Genomic DNA, 17,500 nt, shown 5'->3' on the forward strand with positions numbered 1-17,500 from the left:
CGTCCAAAACGGCTGTGTGGGGGTGCCTTAACACCGCCTACCTTCTCTGGTCCAAACAAATCCTTTTAACAAACATTGCCGATGTTTTCGAGCTCTTTAGATGTGCAGGAGTCTGCGTTATTCGATCATTAAAAACAATAGATATCTAAAAATTTTATTTTACGTGCCGCGGTATCACACAGGTATCAGAGGTTACATTCTGCTCTCTGATCGATAAAAAGATGATCGAACCCCTGAGATAAATACAGAGCGGATTCTTGGTTTGTTTGTATTTTTGACATCACCTTCCTTGTTTCTCTCTCAGGTGATGGAGGTGCCGTGGCATACACCCTGGTTTCAGGTTCGGACAGGAAGTTCGAGGTGGACGTGAGCACGGGTCTGTTGACCACAGTGGATTACCTGGACTACGAGACCAAGACGTCGTACCTGATGAATGTGTCGGCCACGGATCAGGCCCCGCCCTTCCACCAGGGGTTCTGCACAGTGTACGTGACTCTGCTTAACGAGCTGGACGAGGCTGTGGCATTCTTCTCGGCCGGGTACGAGGCTTCTCTGAGGGAGAACATTGCCACAGGAACCGAGGTGGTCCAGGTCCAGGCCCAGTCCGCAGACAACCTGAACCAGCTGACTTATCGATTCGACCCCGACACATCGCCGGCTGCTCTGGCCCTGTTCAAGATCGATAGCGTCACGGTGAGGGGCGGTGGGAAGGGGTGGGAGGAGACAGTGAGACATTGAGACAGTGATGCAGTGTGGCAGTGATGCAGTGTGACGAAGACACATTGAGAAAGTGATGCAGTGAGACATAGAGACAGTGATGCAGTGAGACATTGAGACAGTGATGCAGTGATGCAGTGAGACAGTGATGCAGTGAGACAGTCAGAGATGCAGTCAGTGATGCAGTGTGACATAGACAGTGGGAAGGTGATGCTGTGAGACACTGAGACAGTGAGGAAGTGAGACAGTGAGACATTTAGTCAGTGAGAAATTGAGATATTGAGACAGTGAGACATTGAGCCAGTGAGACAGTGATGCAGTGAGACAGTGAGACAGTGATGCAGTGAGACAGTCAGTGATAAAGTCAGTGATGCAGTGTGACAGCGAGGGATTGATACAGTGAGAAAGTGATGCAGTGAGACAGTCAGTTATTCAGTCAGTGATGCAGTGTGACACAGAGACAGTGAGAAAGTGATGCAGTTAGACATTGAGACAGTGATGCTGTGAGACATTGAGACAGTGATGCAGTGAGACATTGAGACAGTGATGCAGTGATGCAGTGAGACAGTGATGCAGTGAGACAGTCAGAGATGCAGTCAGTGATGCAGTGTGACATAGACAGTGGGAAGGTGATGCTGTGAGACACTGAGACAGTGAGGAAGTGAGACAGTGAGACATTTAGTCAGTGAGAAATTGAGATATTGAGACAGTGAGACATTGAGCCAGTGAGACAGTGATGCAGTGAGACAGTGAGACAGTGATGCAGTGAGACAGTCAGTGATAAAGTCAGTGATGCAGTGTGACAGCGAGGGATTGATACAGTGAGAAAGTGATGCAGTGAGACAGTCAGTTATTCAGTCAGTGATGCAGTGTGACACAGAGACAGTGAGAAAGTGATGCAGTTAGACATTGAGACAGTGATGCTGTGAGACATTGAGACAGTGATGCAGTGAGACATTAAGACAATGAGAAGGTGATGCAGTGTGGCAGTGATGCAGTGTGACGAAGAGACGTTGAGAAAGTGATGCAGTGAGACAGTGAGACATTGAGATGTTGAGACAGTGAGACAGTGATGCAGTGAGACATTGAGTCATTGAGATATTGAGACGGTGAGACATTGAATCAGTGATGCAGTAAGACAGTGAGACATTAAGACAGTGAGACAGCGATGCAGTGAGACAATGAGACAGTGATGCAGTGAGACAGTGAGACAGCGATGCAGTGAGACAGTGATGCAGTGAGACTGTGAGACAGTGATGCAGAGAGACAGTGATGCAGTGAGACAGTAATGCAGAGAGACAGTGATGCAGTGATGCAGAGAGACATTGAGACATTGAGACAGTATTGCAGAGAGACAGTGATGCAGTGAGACATTGAGACAGTGAGACAGTGATGCAATGAGACATTGAGACTGTGAGACATTGAGACAATGATGCAGTGAGACATTGAGACAGTGATGCAGTGAGACCTTGAGACAGTGAGACATTGAGACAGTGATGCAGTGAGACATTGAGAAAGTGATGAAGTGAGACAGTAATGCAGAGAGACAGTGATGCAGTGAGATAGTAATGCAGAGAGACAGTGATGCAGTGAGACATTGAGACAGTGAGACAGTGATGCAGTGAGACATTGAGACAGTGAGACAGTAATGCAGAGAGACAGTGATGCAGTGAGACATTGAGACAGTGAGACAGTGATGCAGTGAGACATTGAGACAGTGAGACAGTAATGCAGAGAGACAGTGATGCAGTGATGCAGTGAGACATTGAGACAGTGAGACAGTGATGCAGTGAGACTGTGAGACAGTGATGCAGTGAGACAGTGATGCAGTGATGTAGAGAGATGCAGTGAGACAGTAATGCAGAGACAGTGATGCAGTGATGCAGAGACATTGAGACAGTGAGACATTGAAACAGTAATGCAGAGAGACAGTGATGCAGTGAGACATTGAGACTGTGAGACATTGAGACAATGATGCAGTGAGACATTAAGACAGTGATGCAGTGAGACTTTGAGACAGTGAGACATTGAGACATTGAGACAGTGATGCAGTGAGACATTGAGAAAGTGATGAAGTGAGACAGTGATGCAGAGAGACAGTGATGCAGTGAGACATTGAGACAGTGAGACATTAAGACAGTAATGCAGCGAGACAGTGATGAAGTGAGACAGTAATGCAGAGAGACAGTGATGCAGTGAGACATTGAGACTGTGAGACAGTGATGCAGTGAGACATTGAGACAGTGAGACAGTAATGCAGAGAGACAGTGAGACAGTGATGCAGTGAGACTGTGAGACAGTGATGCAGTGAGACAGTGATGCAGTGATGCAGAGAGATGCAGTGAGACAGTAATGCAGAGACAGTGATGCAGTGATGCAGAGACATTGAGACAGTGAGACATTGAAACAGTAATGCAGAGAGACAGTGATGCAGTGAGACAGTAATGCAGAGAGACAGTGATGTAGTGATGCAGTGAGACAGTGAGACAGTGATGCAGTGAGACATTGAGACAGTGAGACATTGAGACAGTAATGCAGAGAGACAGTGATGCAGTGAGACAGTAATGCAGAGAGACAGTGATGTAGTGATGCAGTGAGACAGTGATGCAGTGAGACTGTGAGACAGTGATGCAGTGAGACAGTGATGCAGTGAGACAGTGATGCAGTGAGACAGTGATGCAGTGAGACTGTGAGACAGTGATGCAGTGAGACAGTGATGCAGTGAGACTGTGAGACAGTGATGCAGAGACAGTGATGCAGTGAGACAGTAATGCAGAGAGACAGTGATGCAGTGATGCAGTGAGACATTCAGACAGTGAGACAGTGATGCAGTGAGACTGTGAGACAGTGATGCAGTGAGACAGTGATGCAGTGAGACATTGAAACATAGAGACAGTGAGACAGTAATGCAGAGAGACAGTGATGCAGTGAGACATTGAGACAGTGAGACAGTGAGACAGTGATGCAGTGAGACAGTGAGAAATTAAGACAGTGAGACAGTGATCTGTGTGTGTTTTCAGGGTCGTATCACGGTGACCGGTCAGCTGGACAGAGAGAGAGGAGACACATACTCTCTGACTGTGGTCGCTGATGATGGCGGACCAAAGAAAGACTCCACCGTGGTACGATACAACCTAGATTATTACATTATTATATATTATATTTATTATAACATACACTCTCAGTCATTTAATTATGAGTGCTGTCAAATGATTACAACAGTTAATCATGATTAATCACATTTTACTCGCATGTTTTAAATTCCATTATTTTACATTTAAAAATAAAAACTTGTTAGGCTTTTATTTTGAAGGTTTGTCTTGTCTTCAGCTGAGAGTACTTTATTTGCTGTGTTCTATTATTTTGAAAAAAAGTAAGGCCCTCCTGTAGATGGAAGGTTAGGACATGAAGTTAAGCACAGAAACAGGAAGTGGTGAGGGATCCCAAAGTGAGGTCAAACAGCTCAAAGGAACGGTAACAAAGGTCAACATGTGATGTCATAAGGTGGATATTAGCTGAGCTGTCTGAGAGTTTGTTAAAGTGAAATTAGACATTCAAAGATGCAAGAGTGCCTTTCTTTTACATCACTGAGACTACAGGGAGACAATGAGGACGACTATCTACGGAGAGCCTGAAGGGACAAACATCAGATTAATCGTGATTAACTCGTTAATGCTGACAGCCGTATAAATTATATCTACATCTTTACAATCTAATATATTATTATACATGATAAACGTATTTATACATAACACTGTGTGCTAACGTTGTTCCTCTTTTATTTACTGCTTCTCTGATTGGACGAGCAGAAGGTAAACATTCAGGGTTTCATCCTTGATCTGCATCTCTCTCTTTAAAGTTTCATCTTTAATAAATAAGTTTTTATTTGAATAATTAATAAATCAAGGTGAGATTCTGTCCACACTGTGATGATGTCAGGGATCACAACTGTGCTCTCACCTGTGGACAGGTATCCATCAGCATCCTGGACGAGAACGACAACAGTCCCGAGTTTGACATCACGTCCGACACGTCAGTGGACATCTCCGAGAACACGGAGATGGGGAAAAAGGTGGCCGTGGTCCTGGGGAGGGACAGAGACGCCGGCTTAAACGGACTGGTGAGAAAAAAAGAGAGTTTATCATGAACACCGTTACAGAATGAATCATCGTCACTGGAATCATTATTATTATTGCTATTATCAGGGGCGTGTCCAGAGGCCCCCCTTGAAATCTAATTGGCCACCACAATAATCCCCAACTATGATTGGCTATTTGCTTCATCAGAGGCGGGACTTAAGTTACAATCAACTCTTAAGACTCTTATTTTTCTTTGTATGTATTTTTATTGTCTTTTATTTTGTTGAGCAGTATATAAAGACTTTGATTTTCCTGAGACAAGAGACTACCTCCGGCACACACTCTGACTTCCTGTTGACTAACTAGTGATGTGTTAGGATTGCCAATTCAAGAATTTTGCTTAAAACTGTGACTTTGGGATCGCCGATGACTTAGCGCCTATGTATACACAGATTCTATAGGTACTGGGTTCGAATCCGACCCTTTGCTGCATGCCCCCCACTCCCCTGCTGTCACTTCCAGTCTCTCTTCAGCTGTCCTCTCTAATAAAGACAAAAAGGACTGAAAGTGTTCTGAATTTGAAACGATATTAATTCCTGCTTGAACAAAAAAACAACAAAAATGAGTGAGTCCTGGACTCTTGAACATTCGTATAATATATAAATATAAATATCATTTATCATTTACCCCCCTCTCTGTCTCTCAGGTGAACTTCACTCTGGTTGCAGGAAACATGGAGGACGTCTTCATGATCAAAACAGTGAATCACACGTACGGAGAAGTTTACGTCAACGCTGCTCTGGACAGAGAGTCAGTGGACCGATACCTACTGAGGGTCAGACACACACACACACACACCTACACACAGACACACACATATACACAAACACACCTACACACACACACATACACATACACACACACACACACACACACACACACACACACACCTATACACACACACACGCACGCACACACACACACACACACACACACACATATGTACCTCACGTGTGTAGCATGCAGTGTGGTGGGTGTTTATTTAGCGCGCCGTTTGAAGCCGTGACATTTACGCCCTCTGTGATGTTTGTGGCTCTGTGTGTGTACAGGTGCGCGCCATTGACAACGGCTCGCCTCCCCGACACACAGACCACGCCCTCACCATCAACATCCTGGACATCAACGACAACGCTCCTGTGATGGAGAGCCAGAGAGGATACAACGTGAGCATCAGCGAGGCGAGTAGAGAGATATTTATCATGTTTATTACATTTAAACCTTTGAAACATGATCATCTGTGTCACATTGATCTTTGACCCCTCCATCTGCAGAATGTGGGCGGGGGTACGTCCGTCCTGAGAGTGACAGCTACAGACCAGGACATAGGGCCCAACGCCATGCTGTTTTATTACATCACGGCGGGGAACAAGGACCTGACCTTCAGGATGGACCGTGTGACCGGAGAGATGGTGACCCGACCTGCTCCCCCCGACAGAGAGCGGCAGCAGGAGTACCGCCTCATCATCACGGTGGAGGACGACGGCACACCGCCTCTGTCGGTAAGAAACATCAAAAAGAGCACGATAAAAGTTTACATTTCAGATCAGACGTGACAGAGACGCAAACATCAGAGCTTCCTGTTCTGCTACAAGCTCCTCCTCCTGTGTGTGTGTGTGTGTGTGTCACTGTGAGTGTGTGAGTGTGTGTTCACATGTCTGCATGTCTGCAGATGATATTAGGATGAGATGCTCCCATCAGACACACTCAGGTGTCAGAGGTCACACACACACACACACACACACACACACACACACACACACACACACACACACACACACACACACACACACACACACACACACACACACACACACACACACACACACACACACACACACACACACACACACACACACACACACACACACACACACACACACACACACACACACACACACACACACACAGTGTAAGAGCTCCACTTTATTGAAAAAGAGAGAACTATGAAGAAGCTTTATACAGAGTCAACACATACATTTAAGAGAGAGCATACAGTTATCATAAAACACACACACACACATTTTTGGTTCAATTATATTATTTATACGTAGAAACATCGTCGTTGTTCGGTCTCGGCTACATCAAGTTGACGTTTTAGAATTTTACACATTTTAACCTCAGAATGAAAAAAATATTAAAACAGAATAAAAGAAAACAATATTTCAATCTGACTCTTCCCCCCCTCTCTCTCTCTCTCTGACTCCTCTCTCTCTCTCTCTCTCTTTCTGACTCCTGCCCCTTTGGTTTGTTTTTGTCACATAATAATGATAATTAAATGCTTTTATTAACATCACATTGCACATTAAAACATAGATTAAAAAAAACATGATATATACATCAGTGATAAAAACCCTAAAGTCCGAAGGCGCACTCGTGTTTTATCAGGGGGGAACTGGACCTTGTGTGAGTGAACAGACGGTTTACAGAGGAGACACATATTTATCTTTACATTCAGGAAATAATCTGTGAACCTTCAATCATCAAACTTCATATCAACAAGTTTTCAAAGAGTCAAAAGAACTATCAAAAATACAGCAGGTGATTTTATGGAGACACAGGGAGGGGGAGGGGGGAGGAGAAAGCCATGAAGAAGTTCCTCCAGAAGGTGCAGAGGTGAAGCTGACTGAGACTCTTTGGTTTGAAGCTTTGATCTAAACTTTCTTAAAGAGACAGACGTAGGTGTGAGCTCACCTGTTCAGGTAGAAATGAGAGGAAGGTTTATGTTATGTTACAAAGACGAGTTCACATGAACAGAAAGTCTGACCATCACATCCTAATGGGGGGGCCTGCAGCAGGTTTTGATTGACAGGTCCCGCCCCCCTGTGATTGAAGTAAGGCTGCAGGTGAATGTCCTGAGTGAAATTTCACAGGTGAGGAGATGAAGCAGTCCAAGACCAGTTTGATCATTTAGTATAAATATTAATGATGTCACCCTGCATCACTCTGTCCTTTAAATACTGTGATTACGTCCAGTTCTATATGTTCATAAAGAGACAAAATCAGACATTTCCAGGTGTGTGAAAACAGCTGTAAGAAACCCTGCAGGAGCTGCTCTGGTCTTTGTTGATGGTGCAGATGACTGCAGAACTGTTTGTAGATAAAAAGCTGACGAGCTGCAGGAAACCAGCAGAAAGAGTCCAGCAGGTGGAGACAAAGGGCTGATTCAGGGTCAGCAGGTGTTCCCTTCCTCACACCTGCAGGAGGTCAGGTGACTCAGGGATGGTGTCTGATGAGAGGAAACATGTCAGTTAGTGAGAGCTTCATGTTTAACTCTGCAGTTTAGACACTGTCAACTTCCTGTCTTTAACACACACACACGCTGTCGCCTCAGAGCTGTACACACACAAACTTCTCATAAGTGGACGTGTTTCACTGGAAACTCGTTAAAAAGGGAACAAAGAGAGCTGAAGTTACGACATGATGGACAGAAAGAGGAACACTGAGCAGATCATCGTCACAGACACCAAGAAAAACAAGCTGAAGGAACGCTTTACACACGATCATTTAATAAAGCAGGACGAGTGTGTGCTCCGAGAAGAGTTCTGCAAACACACACACACACATACATGCACACACACACACACACATATGACCACACACACACATGCACACACACGCACACACACACACACACACATGCATACACACACACCTAGGAGAGTAGGAGAGCGTGTGTGTGTGTGTGTGTGTGTGTGTGTGTGTGTGTGTCTTTGTGTGTGTGTGTGTGTGCGTGTGTGTGTGTGTGTGTGTGGGCAGTAGGAGTGACTGTTTCCATCCACACTTTCTGTAAGGGAACTTTTTATCGTCAGTGAGGTTGACAGTCAGCAGAACTTTCTGTGGGGGAGGATCCTTCATCCCATCCCAGATAAACAATTATTATCTACAGAAGAACGTCATGTTTCTGACTCGTTTCCACAGTAACACGCGGATCAGTGTGTGAGCTGACTTCTAGAGGTCTGAAACTGGTCTCTGTCTCGGAGTTTCTCTCAAAAAGTTTCCGCTCGTCTCTGTTTGGGTCACAGTCTTTAAACACACTGTGTCCTCTGTAGCTGTTTTCACATATGCACTCCGGATAATATCTAGATATTTACAGGAGGAACGCTCCGGAGATTCTCCCGAACTAGCCGTTCACATATGTTCCTCACAGCAGGGGACTTTCCCTGTCAGAGGGAGGGGGGGGCGGGGGGATTTCCCAAAGTAAGACGTGACGTAAATAAACAACGCTGAAGTAGCAGCCGAAGCAACAGAAGCTACACGACGTTATAATGAGATTATTTGCCTTTATATCAATGCTGTGTGTAATCCAATGGAATGACAACATCCACAAAAGAGAGGAGAACAACAAACTGACGAACAGAAAACATAATGCAGCCATTTAATTACGTGCACACAGATCGTAGTGGTCGCGTGCAGACACTTTCAGGAGTCACTGTATATAAACGTCATTCTCTTATCATTGGCTGAAATTGAAATCTCCGGAGTATATGCTGCCGCGTTCAGACATCAGCTCACTGGGATATTCTACAGATAAAATACTAGGGGTCTGGCCGGATAAACTCCGGGTAAAGTCCGGGTGAACCCGAAGGGAGAGGGGTTGGAGGTGTGTCACTGGATGCCGGAGGTGTGGCCAAAGCAGCAAAGTGTCATCAAAGTCAACGTGCATTTGTGTGTGTGTGTGTGTGTGTGTGTGTGTGTGTGTGTGTGTCCCACCTTCTATGGGGAAGAACACGTCCCCGTGTGCCGGAGGAGAGAGGGGTGTTCCAGGTTCAGACAGCAGGTGGCGCCCCGTCTCTGAGGACTGTCTGGTCATGATCTGAGACACGGTGCGAGTCCTTGCCTGAGGGGACTCACCAAAAAACACTGGGTTCTCGTGACCCTGAGCCTCACTGGACGCACACACACAGATAAAAAAAGAGAGGCAGTGTGAGAACAGCTGCTGTGACTCAGTCAGACCAAACAGTTCTGGGACTTTCTGAAGAGGAACTATACTCTGAGAACTTCAACTGGGAGGACTTTTTTTCCTGTCAGCCACACACACATTTATATTAATCCGTTCAGTGTGTGTGAACAATAGGGCCTGATCACACACACTGTTGTTTAGTCAACAGGTGTGTGTGTGTGTGTATGTGTGTGTGTGTGTGTGTGTGTGACTGAGCGTGGGAAACTCACCTGTCCATCCTGACCAGCTCTTGGGCACCTGACAGGAAACAGGAAACAGGACATGAACCATAATGAAACACTGTGTGTGTGTGTGTGTGTGTGCGTGTGCGTGTGCGTCATACATACGTCTTGATTTGTGTGTTTGTCTCTGTTTGTACACCAGCAGCAGGATCAGAGGCAGGGCGAACAGAGCTATGATGCACGCGGAGGCCGCCACGACCACAGGTGCCAAGCCTAAGAGAGAGAGAGAGAGTTAGGGTGTTTTCACAATAGGCAAGACTGCTCCCCTCCCCCGCTGGTCTGCTTTCCGTGCATCATCGTTCTGTACCTGAGTACACCTGCGTATGTACACCGTCTGATACAGCAGGGGGCAGTATGCACATAGTCGCTTTGCAAATCCGCCAAATAGCAGAGAAAATAAGTAACAATAGCAAACAACTCCCAGTCTGAGTCTATCATGCTAACTGTGGATGTTTTTGTTATTTCTGAGATGCCTCTTCATACGTCAACATCTACCGTGCACCTCAGAGGAGGAAACAGGTCCATGTTGCGTGGATACAACGGTTTATGAAGTGACAGGAGCCGTTTAGACGTAATATACCGGTCCACTTCCTTGTTGGAGCACGGTTTCTATTCTCTCCCGCGGACTTTACTTGAGTAGATATGAAGCGTAGCATAGACCACCTCCTCAAGTGGACTTGGGCAGGGTATCTGAGTAGGGTACGTTTGTGTTCACACTGATCAAATGAACCAGACTTTGGGGTCAAATTAACTCAGATCTGGGCCCGGGTCCATGTGAAACCACCCTTAGAGAGACAGAGAGTGGCTGCTCTGTGATTAGCCGAGAGGCCGCATCATGTGACTCACTTCCAGCTGGAGCGTTGTTCCACACAGTGCACTCCTGAGACCCGTTCCTCCCTGCAGACAGAACACAGATTATATCACTGATCAGAGTCTCAGAAACAGCAGAGATGAAATAAAGATTTAAGGCTGTGGTAATCCGTTTGATCTATAACCATGGTAACAGAAAGTTCCTGTTGCTGTGAGTCAATCAATCAATCAATTTTTATTTGTATAGCGTCAACTCATGAGTCAGGACAGTATGAGAACACCTAAACATGACAACACCTGAACATGACAACACCTGGACATGACAACACCTGGCCATGACAACATCTGGACATTATAACACCTGGACATGATAACATCTGGATGTGAGAGCACTTGGTCATGACAACACCTGGACATGACAACATCTGGACATGATAACACCTGGACATGACAACATCTGGAAATGAGAACACCTGAGAACTTACGTGGGGACACCTGCAGGATCATGTGGCTGTGAGGTTTCTGGACAATGACTCCGTGTTTGTGCTCTACCTGGAAGTCCAGCAACAGACAGCAGTATCTGCCCTGATCGGCCAGTGTCACATTCTGCAGAACCATCCAGAAGTTCTGCTCCGACGACCCAAAATGCAGCCCCGGTGTCAGGCTGTGGTTACCATGGGAATGGCCGCCAACGTTGGTGTGGCGTGGCCCCTCCTTCCCCGAGCAGTGCTGGTCGGCATGTGGTGTGAAGAGCCAGCTGCGCTTCAGAACGTCTGTTTGGTGTAACGCCGCTCCACTTTGACCACACACCAGCTTAGCTGTTGCACCTTCAGGACAGGTGTAGAACAGGTGAGGGGCGGAGACACTGAGCGTGGAGGAGGGGTGGGATTTCATGCCTCCAGCTGTAAACAAAAAAAGAAGAATGAAGGTCACACATATGAAAGAGAAATGACCCGCCAACCAGGACCCAACTTTTAAAGAGCTCAACCAATCAGAGGATTTTAATGAAACACAGAAATAAAAAAAATACTGAAACTTCCAACTTTAAACAACTCCAACATAACACGCTCAGTTTCAGTCGCCATGGTTTCCTGAACATAAACAAGCAGAGAGTTAGGCGGAATCAGAAACTGCCGATATTACGAGCATAGAAATCACACTGCCACCTTGTGATTAGGTGGAGTATTGCAGAGCTATACTTACACACCAACACACACAGCATTTTGAGCTCACGACGGGATAGACTCAGTATAAGCAAGTCTTTATGGCTGTAACAAAAAAAACTAACCTGCAGATTCTTTGGAATCTTTCGGATCAGCTTTTGTGCTAACTCCTCACGTGAACGTTCGTTGTGTCAGGAGTTTGCACAATTATGATGCTTCACTTAACAAAGTTTGTATGATTTATAGTGTGCAGGAATTTGCAATTTCTGTTGATTAAGAACAATAAATTACTGATTATCGGGTGTCTTAGACTTCTGTTTTAGTTGACTGTTTAGCTCACACACGCACGCACACACACGCGCAAAACACACACGCGCACACACGCGCACACACACCCTTGACTTTAAGGCCTCTTCAGGAAAGAGAACAGACAGCTGGGTCTTCTCTCTCAGGTTACATAAAATGTTTTTTTCTCTCTCACATATCTAACCACTTCCTGTTCTGACTTCTGCAGAGCTGCAGAGCTGCAGAGAACACACAAATACAACAACACACAAACACATCACTGCTCTTAGTTCATGTCCTAAACAGGACCAACACAGACACACACGTCTCCTCTCAGCAGTCTGAGGTCTAAATCCTCTAGACTGTCACACAGACTGTTCCTTTAATGTCTTTAACTGGACCACAGTGATGTTCTGTTTCTGATGCAGCTTTAACATGTTTAACAAAGTAACCCACAAATTATCTGATTAACATGTTTCATCTTATCAGCGTCTGAGGTTCATTGCTTTTTTATCATTTTAATTGCTGTCTGTATGTTGCGAGTGTGACTGTGTAACTTTTGCTGCCTCTTGGCCAGGAGTCCCTTGAAAAAGAGGTTTTTAATCTCAATGGGACTTTCCTGGATAAATAAAGGTTAAATAAAAAAATAAAAAAATTGCTCTGGTTTGTGCTGCTCATTGTTTACGTCTCTTCAGACACAAACATCAGCTGACTCTTTATTTTAATCTCTCCTCAGAACACTTCCACCTTTTATGTCTGTTCTCATGACAAGAAGCAACAAGCTTTAAATAATGACTACAGAGGCCCTGACTCTCAAAGCATAAAGCTCTGATGATATTCAGACACACAGTTAGCTCTGGTGTAGTATGTGAATGTGGAGAGAAGCATGCACGGAGCTGCAGACTCATGTTGACTGAGCTGCATTCTCACACTGACTGAGCTGTACTCTCACACTGACTGAGCTGCACTCTCACACTGACTGAGCTGCACTCTCACACTGACTGAGCTGCACTCTCACACTGACTGAGCTGCACTCTCACACTGACTGAGCTGCACTCTCACACTGATGGAGCTGCACTCTCACTCTGATGGAGCTGCACTCTCACACTGATGGAGCTGCACTCTCACACTGACTGAGCTGCACTCTCACACTGACTGAGCTGCACTCTCACACTGACTGAGCTGCATTCTCACACTGACGGAGCTGCACTCTCACACTGACTGAGCTGTACTCTCACACTGACAGAGCTGCACTCTCATGGTGACGGAGCAGCGGCCACCGTGTCCTATCTGAAAGGCCCTTTAGACTCTTTTTACAATGAGGTTGAATTACAGAGAAAGAGAAGATTGTTCCCTAAATGATTGAATAATGGATAAATACAAACAGCAGCACGACAGCGTCTTTTTGACCCTTTGAATAAAAGCTGTTCAATCCTCCAGTGCATCCGACCGTCAGACTGTCCTACTGAACCTCTCTGAGGTGACCTCTGCTTTAAAGGACTTAAGAAAGAAATGTCTTTCTTAATGTCTTTCCATTTCTTCAAAGAAATGTTTTACAAAATCATTTAAAATAAATCATGCTGATTGGTTTCCTGTGTGCTCTTACTGCACAGTGACAGGATGTTGTGTTCATCCTGTGTGTGCGTGCGTGTGTGTGTGTGTGCCTGTGTGTGTGTGCGTGTGTGTGCGTGTGTCTGTGTGTGTGTGCGTGTGTCTGTGTGTCTGTGTGTGTGTGTGTGTGTGTGCGTGTCTGTCTGTGTGTGTGCGTGTAAATGGTAAATGGACTTGGAGCTTATAGTCTTCAGACTACTGTAAGTCTGTGTCTGTGTGTGTGTGTGTGTGTGTGTGTGTGTGTGTATGTAGTTAAAGGAGTGGCCTTCCTTCCTGTCGGGCTCTAACACTTCCTCAGCTTCTGTCTGAAGGCTTTCAGCTGCTTCTTGACTTTTTATCAGCTCACTTTCACCCACAAATCCTCAGTCATTTCATTTCTTTTCAATTCTTGTTCTTGAGAGGACACAGAGGTTTCCAACGCCGTCGAGATTACAAGCTCAACAAGCAAAAACACAACACACACTCAAAAGTGTCCCATGGGGGACATTTTTTTGTCACAACAGCCCGAGAAAGGAATATAATTATCAAAAAATAACAAGAAGTTAAAAATCAAACATATGTACATCTGTTAAATAAAGGGAGAAAAAATATAATAATAGAGTAATATTAGGTATGTACACTTCCACTTGTGGAATTATTATTAAAAATACACACAATGTGTAGCATTATTGATATGAGTGGTGATGCTGTTAAAGAGTCTGATTAAAGAGTCTGACTGCAGATGGGATAAACGACCTGCGGTAGCATTCTGTCTTGCAGGATGGGTGTCTCAGTCTGCTGCTGAAGGAGCTGCTCAGAGCCCCCACAGTGTCATGTAGGGGGTGAGAGGTCCAGAGGACAGTCCAAGACAGAACTGGCCCTCCTGACCAGTCTGTTCAGTCTCTTCCTGGTAATTGACTCCCTGCGGAAGTCAATTACCATCTCCTTTGTCTTGCTGGCATTGAGCTGAAGGTGGTTGAGCTCACTCCAGTCGACAAAGTCCATGATGACCTGCCTGTACTCCTGTTCGCTCCCCTTAGACACACACCCCACGATGGCTGTGTCATCGGAGAACTTCTGCAGGTGGCAGCTCCCAGAGTTGTAACAGAAGTCCGAGGTGTACAGGGTGAAGAGAAAAGGGGAGAGAATCTTCCAGCAGCAGGGATTTCAGCTCAGGGGTAACCCAGGGTTTGTTGTTGGAGAAACACTGTACTTTTTTGGTGGGTACAGTGTTCTCAACACAGAAGTTTATATAATCTGTGATAAAGTGTGTCAAGCCATCAATGTCCTCCCCATGTGGGCTGCACAGCACCTCCCAGTCAGTGGTGATGATGTAACTCATGTTTCATGTCGTGCATGTCTTTGGTAAACTGCTACTAGATGCTTTGAATTTCCCCCAGGATCAATAAAGTATCTATCTATCTAAAACCACATCTCTTTCATCAGACACATGTCAAGGTTATCGGGTTATTAACCTGTTCAGACCGCAAGTCATGGAGATGTAATGGAGGGATGAAGTGACCCCCTCTGTCCCGTCTTCAGAGGCGTTACAGAGAAGAGACGGGATCAGGTGATCCAGCGGGAGAGAACAGCGCTGCGTGTGTGTATGTTGAGCTCCAGCTGAGCCGTGCTTCCACAAAAAATTCCACATTGTGGAATCAATATAAATATACAAAGACGTGAAGATGGCTGAGCTTAGTTACGGCGTTGTTGCCATTTTGCCAACATTATCACAAAGGACTTAAAAAACTCCCCCTCCACACACACACAAACACACACACACACACACATATTTAGAGTGAAACATCAAACAGTCATTAAATGAATCTGAGGTGAGTCTGAAGCAGACGGTTTGTACATGATCCAACAATCACTGTTTACATCAGAGAGAGATAGAGAGAGTGTGTGTGTGTGTTTGTGTCTGAGAGAGAGAGTGTTACGTTCACATGAAGCACAGCTGTCTCAGTCTAACCTCATTAACAGATCAGATGGAGCTGACTGTGCACAACACACACACACACACACACACACACACACACACACACACACACACACACACACACACACACACACACACACACACACACACAGTTTCGGTTTAAGTTACCTCCCTGATCTCTGATCTGTCAGTCCCTTGAGGCCCCTGAGGGCCACAGACAGACCTGCTTTGTTTAATCCTGATGACACCTGTTGCACTTTGACAGACAGACACACACGCACACACACACAGTAACACAAGCACGCACACACGCACACTAACACAAGCACACACACAGTAACACAAGCATGCACACACGCACACTAACACAAGCACACACACAGTAACACAAGCACGCACACACACGCACACTAACACAAGCACACACACACACGCGCGCACACACACACGCACACTAGCACACACACACACGTAGTGTTGATGGTATCAGACTCATTACAGGAGGCGTTAATGAAACCAGCAGGAGGATCCAGATTAACCCCCCCACCCCCCTTTAGTTTCACTTAAAGCCTCAAACACGAAAACCACACCCACACACACACCCACACACACACACACACAGACGCAAAGGAAGTGGTACAGAAGTCAAAACAGGAAGTGTTTGTGGGTCATTGCTGCATTGCATTGCATTACTTTAACTTATTAACTGTATGTGTGCTTTGTGAGGTTTCTGTGTGTGTGTCTGTGTGTGCTTGTGTTAGTGTGTGTGTGTGTGTGCATGTGTGTGTGTGCATGTGTGAGTGCGTGCGTGCGTGCATGTGTGTAGGTGTGTGTTCCTCTTCTTTCTCTTGTTGTGTAACAAGGTTTTTTGTGTCACAGTGTTTCTTCAAAATTTCTTCATTTCCTGCAGCACCTTTATTTTGAAAGTTTAAACGGACTCTTTGTTGTGTTGTAACGAACACAGAAACAGAAATCATTACAAACTGTAGTTCATGTTCTCCATCTTTAAAGCTCCTCTTTTCAACACTAACTTCCTGTTCAGTCTATTGTTCTTCTGTTTAATAGCTCAGTGAACAGCGTAAAAATGCATCACCATGGCAACACCACAGAGAAGTGTCAGAAACCCAGTTGTGACTCAGTTCTTGTTTTCAAGACAAGTTCCTGCACATAAGTTGCACAAACCGCTTCCATTTTTGTGCAACAAAGAGAGACCTCTCTCTCTCTCTCTCTCTCTCTCTCTCTCTCGCAGAGGAGGGGTGATGGAGGGTGAGGAGGGTGAGGAGGGTAAAGCAGAGGAGGGGTGAGGGAGGGTGAGGAGGGGTGATGGAGGGTGAGGAGGGTGATGGAGGGTAAAGCAGAGGAGGGGTGATGGAGGGTAAAGCAGAGGAGGGGTGATGGAGGGTGAGGAGGGTGAGGAGGGGTGATGGAGGGTGAGGAGGGTGAGGAGGGGTGATGGAGGGTGAGGAGGGTAAAGCAGAGGAGGGGTGATGGAGGGTGATGGAGGGTAAAGCAGAGGAGGGGTGATGGAGGGTGATGGAGGGTAAAGCAGAGGAGGGGTGATGGAGGGTGAGGAGGGTGAGGAGGGGTGATGGAGGGTGAGGAGGGTGAGGAGGGTGAGGAGGGGTGATGGAGGGTGAGGAGGGTGAGGAGGGGTGAGGGAGGGTGATGGAGGGTAA

At 45.9% G+C, this 17,500-nt stretch overlaps 2 protein-coding genes across 3 annotated transcripts in view; one reads left to right on the forward strand and one right to left on the reverse strand.

Moving 5' to 3' along the window:
- cdh23 (cadherin-related 23) overlaps positions 1-17,500 on the forward strand; it is a 113,012-nt gene that overhangs the window by 74,822 nt on the left and 20,690 nt on the right. The window contains exons 33-39 of the mRNA XM_065959776.1: positions 305-693; positions 3,738-3,839; positions 4,527-4,529; positions 4,688-4,837; positions 5,503-5,631; positions 5,906-6,034; positions 6,128-6,355. Coding sequence (XP_065815848.1) covers positions 305-693; positions 3,738-3,839; positions 4,527-4,529; positions 4,688-4,837; positions 5,503-5,631; positions 5,906-6,034; positions 6,128-6,355 — 1,130 coding nt within the window. The remainder of the gene's footprint in view (positions 1-304; positions 694-3,737; positions 3,840-4,526; positions 4,530-4,687; positions 4,838-5,502; positions 5,632-5,905; positions 6,035-6,127; positions 6,356-17,500) is intronic.
- Positions 6,767-17,500, reverse strand: part of vsir (V-set immunoregulatory receptor) — a 12,263-nt gene continuing 1,529 nt past the window's right edge. The window contains exons 1-7 of one of the 2 annotated variants that reach the window (XM_029278118.2): positions 15,993-16,285; positions 11,333-11,749; positions 10,884-10,934; positions 10,143-10,250; positions 10,026-10,053; positions 9,567-9,742; positions 6,767-8,082 (exon numbers count right to left, since the gene is read on the reverse strand). In XM_029278118.2, the coding sequence (XP_029133951.1) occupies positions 8,045-8,082; positions 9,567-9,742; positions 10,026-10,053; positions 10,143-10,250; positions 10,884-10,934; positions 11,333-11,741 (810 nt within the window). In that variant the 5' untranslated portion in view covers positions 11,742-11,749; positions 15,993-16,285 and the 3' untranslated portion in view covers positions 6,767-8,044. Of the gene's footprint in view, positions 8,083-9,566; positions 9,743-10,025; positions 10,054-10,142; positions 10,251-10,883; positions 10,935-11,332; positions 11,750-15,992; positions 16,286-17,500 lie in introns of those variants that run through there. The other variant, XM_020638218.3, reaches the window with a different exon arrangement.

The sequence above is a fragment of the Labrus bergylta genome, chromosome 10 (genome assembly GCF_963930695.1).
Source record: "Labrus bergylta chromosome 10, fLabBer1.1, whole genome shotgun sequence".
Classification (NCBI taxonomy): Eukaryota; Metazoa; Chordata; class Actinopteri; order Labriformes; family Labridae; genus Labrus; species Labrus bergylta.